General features: G+C 44.9%; 1 protein-coding gene across 1 annotated transcript in view; it reads right to left on the bottom strand.

Annotated features, from left to right (window-relative positions):
- LOC307070504 (golgin subfamily A member 7B-like) overlaps positions 1-7500 on the bottom strand; it is a gene marked incomplete at both ends in the record, with an annotated part of 22761 nt that overhangs the window by 10447 nt on the left and 4814 nt on the right. Inside the window, one exon of the mRNA XM_079729008.1 lies at positions 3522-3556. Coding sequence (XP_079585134.1) covers positions 3522-3556 — 35 coding nt within the window. The remainder of the gene's footprint in view (positions 1-3521; positions 3557-7500) is intronic.

Below are 7500 nucleotides of genomic sequence, written 5' to 3'. Positions count from 1 at the left end.
AGCAGCTGAATGCAGGAACACACTCAGAGGGCAAGTCTCTGAGAACACTATGGTTAGTCATCCCTGTTTCACTGTCTTCCACACACACACACACACACACACACACCTAGGCCGTGGTGTATTCACCTACTCCAACGCATGCGTTCAGACACGAGCACTTATGCAAAAACAACATGCACCGTCATTAGCATATGACTTTGAGTGCTAACTTCCCGTTTTTCCCTATGTTTCCATTGTTTTTGTTTTAATGGTCACCGGCACCAATACAACTGTCTGACATAAAAGCACAAAAGCTCTTTCCAGAAGTCAGTTCTCTATCCGTCCTCTGTATTAGCTGAACTAGTTGGTGATGGTTATCATCGATCATTGTTATACAAGAAGAAAGTAAGCGTGAAGCAAAGGGAGAGTTCCTTCTGTGAACACAGTAACCAAACACCAGTACAAACCCCAGGGCTTCAAACCTTTCCAGGATAAAATCTCGTTCTAACAATACAACGTTCTTCTTGACTGACTGCATGGGCTAGCAAAGATAAAGGAGATAGTCTGTCATGGTGTCTAAAATAGAGCATTCACAGACAGCCATGCTCACCACAATAAAGGCCTTTGTTGAAACATCCTCTGTGGTGTTTTAAACTTCTTCAAAGCATGACCGGGAATTCAACTCTTATCTTAAGGGGTAGGCTACCTTCATCGAGGTGGTGGATTCAAACAAAAGGACTGGATGTATGAAAATAACATGCTGCAATTCTAAAAGTAAACCGCTAAGATGAATCGGCTTATTCACGTGATTTGAAAAAGAATGCACATGTTGATGTGCTGTCTGACATATAAGTAGGAAAAAATGAGCAGGTGTAATTTCAGACTTATAATAAGCTGCGAAGAGAGAGTGAGAGACTTGCATCGAGAAAATCAGAGTGTGAGAGAGAGATGGAGCGAGGCACTGAGAGAGAAAGAGAGAGAGTCAGATAGTTAGCTTTTAAAATAAAGACAAAGGCAGCCAGTGGTTATAATACCTTCTATCTTCACCCCTTTTAGCTTCCCAAATTCCCTGTCTGAAGTCTGACATCACCACAAACAAATGGACCCAAACGACAAGGGATGGCAGCTAGTTTTCATCCCAACTCTTGAACTTTCTTCTGCCAACGCTGCCAGGCGAATCCCTGTTTCCTCTGTAAATGAGCAAGTAATCAAGTCATTAATTAAGTAGGGCGTTAATGACAAAACAGTTATTAATCCCAAATCGGTAATTCGGTTGACACAACAGCAGAGTGAAACAAGAAGAGAACAAAGGGAATTAATCCATACAAATAAATAATGAACAATGTAGATTCAATAGAAAAAAAGCATGCAGGAGAGTCTGGAGGGCGGTTATGTGGTGGGGGGGGGGGAGGGAGGGAGGGAGGGAGGGAGGGAGGGAGGGAGGGGAGCTGGGAAGGGGAGCCAGTGTTGAAGAGGAGTGATCTTGTTTGCCATACAATCTACTCTTGTACAGTATGTATCCATATATTGATATCATACTAGCCTAGGAATGTTCAGCTTCCTAATGATAGGGGAATAAAACATTGGGATATTGCATCAGTGTGGGCAGATTCTTACTGGAGCGGTATGGTGCCATACCTCCAAAACAACACATCCTTAAGACACAAAGTAGCATTAGAACAGGTCAGTCAGAGAACAAGACACTGAAACAGGAGTGGTGTTTTCCTGCCTGTTGCCAACCCCTCGGTCAGCAGTGCTGTAAGAAACAGGGCTGCCCTGCTGATTAAAAACACGCCCACTTAGCCCGGCTTCTGCTGACTCTGCAGCCGTATATCTCCTCACGAGTTCAGGGTAGCAATGGTCACCGAGATCGGGGGGGGTTTGAGCGCAAGACCAGAGAGATGGACCACAGCGATGGCTTGAATTAGATGGTGAGAGTGTGTGCGTTGTGTGCATGTGTGTGTGTGTGTGTTTAGTGTGCATGTGTGTTTGTGTGTGTGTGCATGTGTGTGTGCGTGTGTGTGTGTGTGTGTGTGTGTGTGTGTGTGTGTGTGTGTGTGTGTGTATATGTGCGTGTGCGTGTGTTTCTGTGTTTCTGTGTGTGTGTGTTTCTGTGTTTGTGTATGTCTGTGTCTGTGTGTTTGTTTGTGTGTGTTTGTGCGTGCGTTGCATGCCATGGTGTTTGTCAGGGAGAGGGACTTGAATGGCTAATGAAGTGATGCTAACAAACTGCAACAGCCGGCTCACATTAAATCAGTCATGGATAATTGATGGGCCTGTCTCCTGGATCTGTGCGCTGTGTACTACATGTGTATGTGTTGTCTCTTCACCTGAATTAATCGCAGAGGCATGCTTTGTGTCGCGTATGTGTTTGGGTGTGTGTGTGTGTGTGTGTGTGTGTGTGATGCTGGCAGTAGCTGTGCTCTGCCATCGTCTCACAGAAACACAACTGACAGCTCTGTGTCCACCATACATACACACACACACACACACACACACACACACACACACACACACACACACACACACACACACACACACACACAAACACGTGCACACAAACACACACCAACACACACACACACACACACACACATGACTCTATACGGCACAAATAGAGCTGTGCTTAGCCTGTTCTTCATTCAAAGCAGTGCCAGGGTTGCAGTAGATAGACTGGCTGCTCCTCTCTGTTCATTCTCATTATTATAATTATTATAATTATTAATATTATTATTATTGTTCTATTATTAGCATCACCATCTGAACAGCCTCACCGTGACATCACCAAGGACAATGAGATGGTTCGGTCCTCAGCACCTCGCAGGCATGTCACAAGCTAAAAATACATCCGCGACCAAGTGCCTTGTACGTGTTCAGGCTGTGTGTGAGGTTTATTACATTCCTAGGTACACCTTGTAGCGAACCCTCCTCCGCCTTTTCTGTCCCTTATGCTATGGTTTACCCTAACTTGTTGGAAATAGAGAGGAAGGCAGAATGACAGGTGAAAAGGAGGGGAAATAAATAAAGACAAAATAAAATAATGGAGAAAATAAAAGTAAGATGGGAAGGTGAGAGCACATGAATGAGTGAGAGAAAGAGAAAGAAATAGTTATGTTGCCTCTCTCCATGGTGCTGACTGGTCGACAGTCAAACCACGAATAGAAGCCTTGCAAGACTCCCGAGATATTCCCATGAGACTTATCACACTATGATCAGATATGAGCAGCCGTTCATTCTCCCGTCCAGGCTTTCCATGCATGCTACCGGCGTTCAATGACGCAATGAATGCAACAATGTCTCCTCGAACGGTCCTTCTGACTTCGAGACGGTGACGGAAAAAATGATCCCGTCGATAAGTGATTATCGAATGAAAGCAGATCGAATGCCTGCTCAAACTCCCCAGAGCCATTAGGGTGACTAGTCCCACACAGACCAATACGCCAGGCTAAATTTCACAATCGTATTTCCTTAACTCCGAAAGTATTCACTCAGACGATGATCTTATTTATTATTCAAGACTTGAATTAAGCGAAATGTCTTACCTCTGTCGCCATGTTGCCGGGAGAGGAGAGACGATCTGGTGAGAACGGTGGAGAGAATCGAGTTCATGTGATGTGTGGGACAACGCGGTTGGAGAATCGCGCGGTGGCGTGGACGCACCACCGGGTGTGCATGTGCGTGTGCTCGAAAGAATGCTCGTCATCAATTACAAACGAATTCCTAACAGCAAGGCTTTCAGTCAGACCTCGTGATCACGATGAGAATAAACCATGGTTGTTTTGCACCTGCTGCCCCAGTTTTCTTTACTTTCACGTGTTTCTAAAATGTATTAATAGTTTATAGTATAGCCTATTGATTATGAATGGTTATCAATAATTCATGTCTCACTGCCTTTGGCCTTGTCTATATGTAGTCAATTAACGCTATACCGGTCTAAATCCAGGTGAACCAAAAATAGAGACGGAGAGTAGATGGGTTCATGTGTGGATGATGTCTTTGAAAGACACATAAAGAAGCTTAAAGATAACACTTTCTACTAAAAGATCAGTTTTGACAGCAGTTTTGACAGCTAATGGAGGAATTTGCTTTATTCCATTAGTAAGCCTAAAACACTCGCGGCCCAAATGTTTAATTCAATATCCATTTGAAACTGCTGATATTAAACATTAATGTTCAAAGCCTATGCACCCAGATAGTCAGAGACACGGACAATCGCCGACTGTGTAGAATAGAAGAATATGAAGACAAAAACAACTCAAGCCCTTATACATTTTTTACTTCTTAAATCTTTATTTTGGTTAAAAATGGATTTCCCTCTGAGATGTTTGACAGGGGCTTTTTCCATTCCCTAAGATTATCTTTGCTAACACACACGCACGCACGCACGCACGCACGCACGCACACACACACACACACACACACACACACACACACACACACACACACACACACACACACACACACACACACACACACACATCCCACACACCAGACAATGGTTGGCAAGGAGAACACCTCTCAGTGATTATGAATGGAGCTAGCATCCAGGAATAGAACAGATACCACAGAAGAATATAACACAGCAGATAAAACAGAAGAAGAATAGAGCAGAACAGATACAATAGAAGAAGAATTATGTCAAACAGATTTTATCTGCCAAGGTCCTGTTGCCTCTTTGCGGTCGCCTGAAACTATGTCTAATAACTCTGTGGAGCACACTGCCATGTGCTATCATATCTATACAGTCACATGTTTGAAGTGGAATGAATGTACATACAGTGGGGCAAAAAAGTATTTAGACAGCCACCAATTGTGCAAGTTCTCCCACTTTAAAAGACGAGAGAGGCCTGTAATTTTCATCATAGGTAAACCTCAGCTATGAGAGACAAAATGAAAAAAAAAATCCAGAAAATCACATTGTCTGATTTTTTAAGAATTTATTTGCAAATTATGGTGGAAAATAAGTATTTGGTCACCTACAAACCAGCAAGATTTATGGCTGTCACAGACCTGTAACTTCTTCTTTAAGAGGCTCCTCTGTTCTCCACTCGTTACCTGTATTAATGGCACCTGTTTGAACTCCTTATCAGTATAAAAGACACCTGTCCACAACCTCAGTCACACTCCAAACTCCACTATGGCCAAGACCAAAGAGCTGTCAAAGGACACCAGAAACATAATTGTAGACCTGCACCAGGCTGGGAAGTCTGAATATGCAATAGGTAAGCAGCTTGGTGTGAAGAAATCAACTGTGGGAGCAATTATTAGGAAATGGAATACAAACAAGACCAATGATAATCTCCCTCGATCTGGGGCTCCACGCAAGATCTCACCCTGTGGGGTCAAAATGATCACAAGAACGGTGAACAAAAACCCCAGAACCACACGGGGGGACCTAGTGAATGACCTCCAGAGAGCTGGGACCAAAGTAACAAAGGCTACCATCACTAACACACTACGCCGCCAGGGACTCAAATCCTGCAGTGCCAGACGTGTCCCCCTGCTAAAGCCAGTGCATGTCCGGGCCCGTTTGAAGTTTGCTAGAGAGCATTTGGATGATCCAGAACAGGATTGGGAGAATGTCATATGGTCAGATGAAACCAAAATAGAACTTTTTTGTAAAAACTCAACTCGTCGTGTTTGGAGGAGAAAGAATGCTGAGTTGCATCCAAAGAACACCATACCTACAGTGAAGCATGGGGGTGGAAACATCATGCTTTGGGGCTGTTTTTCTGCCAAGGGACCTGGACGTCTGATCCATGTGACGGAAAGAATGAATGGGGCCATGTATCGTGAGATTTTGAGTGAAAACCTCCTTCCATCATCAAGGGCACTGAAGATGAAACGTGGCTGGGTCTTTCAGCATGGCAATGACCCCAAACACACCGCCCGGGCAACGAAGGAGTGGCTTCGTAAGAAGCATTTCAAAGTCCTGGAGTGGCCTAGCCAGTCTCCAGATCTCAACCCCATAGAAAATCTTTGGAGGGAGTTGAAAGTCTGTGTTGCCCAGCGAAGGCCCAAAAACATCACTGCTCTAGAGGAGATCTGCATGGAGGAATGGGCCAAAATACCAGCAGCAGTGTGTGAAAACCTTGTAAAGACTTACAGAAAACGTTTGACCTCTGTCATTGCCAACAAAGGGCATGTAACAAAGTATTGAGATGACATTTTGTTATTGACTAAATACTTATTTTCCACCATAATTTGCAAATAAATTCTTTAAAAATCAGACAATGTGATTTTCTAGATTTCTTTTTTCATTTTGTCTCTCATAGCTGAGGTATACCTATGATGAAAATTACAGGCCTCTCATCTTTTTAAGTGGGAGAACTTGCACAATTGGTGGCTGACTAAATACTTTTTTGCCCCACTGTATGTGGGTATGTGTGTACAATATCATGTGCATGTGTGTGCTAATATGTGACTGTGTGCGTTATGTGTGTTTCTGTGTGTGCGTGTGTGTGATGGGTTTGTGTGCGTCTATGTGCATGCTTGTGTGTTTTTCTGTTTAAAAGCCAGCATTATGCTAGAGAGCATAATTTCAGTGAAGATTCATGCTCCACCAAGCAATGGTTTTTGTCATGTGTGGAATAACAAAGGGCACGCATGAGGCATAGACAGAGGGTGAGACATCCCTGCCTAATATCTGGTGGGGGTGGTGGTGGAGGTGGTGGTGGTGGTCGTGGAGGTGGTGGAGGTGGTGGTGGTGGTCGTGGTGGTGGTGGAGGTGGAGGTGGTGGTGGTGGAGGTGGTGGTGGTGGAGGTGCTGCTATGTACAAGCTCAACGCTAACTGCTATCTGACAGAGAAGAAACAATTAAAGGCCAACAGATGCTCAGAGCCACAGCTCCCTCTCTCTCCTGGTTCTCTTCTCTCTCTCTCTCTCTCCCTGTCTCTCTCAGTCTCTCCCCCCTCTCTCTCTCTCTGTCTCTCTCTCTCAGTCTCTCCCCCCTCTCTCTCTCTCTCTCTCTCAGTCTCTCCCCCCCTCTCTCTCTCTCTCTCTCTCTCTCTCTCTCTCTCTCTCTCTCTCTCTCTCTCTCAGTCTCTCCCCCTCTCTCTCTCTCCCTCAGTCTCTCCCCGCTCTTTCTCTCTCTCTCTCTGTCTCTCCCCTCTCTCTCTCTCTCTCTCTCTCTCTCTCTCTCTCAGTCTCTCCCCCCTCTCTCTCTCTCTCTCTCTCTCTCTCTCTCTCTCTCTCTCTCTCTCTCTCTCTCTCTGTCTCTCCCCCCTCTCTCTCTCAGTCTCTCCCCCCTCTCTCTCTCTCTCTCTCTCTCTCTCTCTCTCTCTCTCTCTCTCTCTCTCTCTCTCTTCCTCTCCCTCTTCCTCTCCGTCCCCTCCCCCTCCCCCCCCTCTCTCTCTCGACACTCCCAAACTGTATGTGTATGTGTTACTCACGTGTGTGCATGCATGCGTGTTTGTGTGTGTATGTGTGTGTGTGTGTGTGTGTGTGTGTGTGTGTGTGTGTGTGCAGGGTCATGTTGATGTTTTGCATGTGTGTATGTGTATGTATGTATGTATGTATGTA

The sequence above is a fragment of the Pollachius pollachius genome (assembly GCF_949987615.1).
Source record: "Pollachius pollachius genome assembly, chromosome: 2".
Taxonomy (NCBI): Eukaryota; Metazoa; Chordata; class Actinopteri; order Gadiformes; family Gadidae; genus Pollachius; species Pollachius pollachius.
The sequence above is the reverse complement of the archived record's forward strand: the minus strand, read 5'-3'. Positions and strand labels throughout refer to the sequence as shown.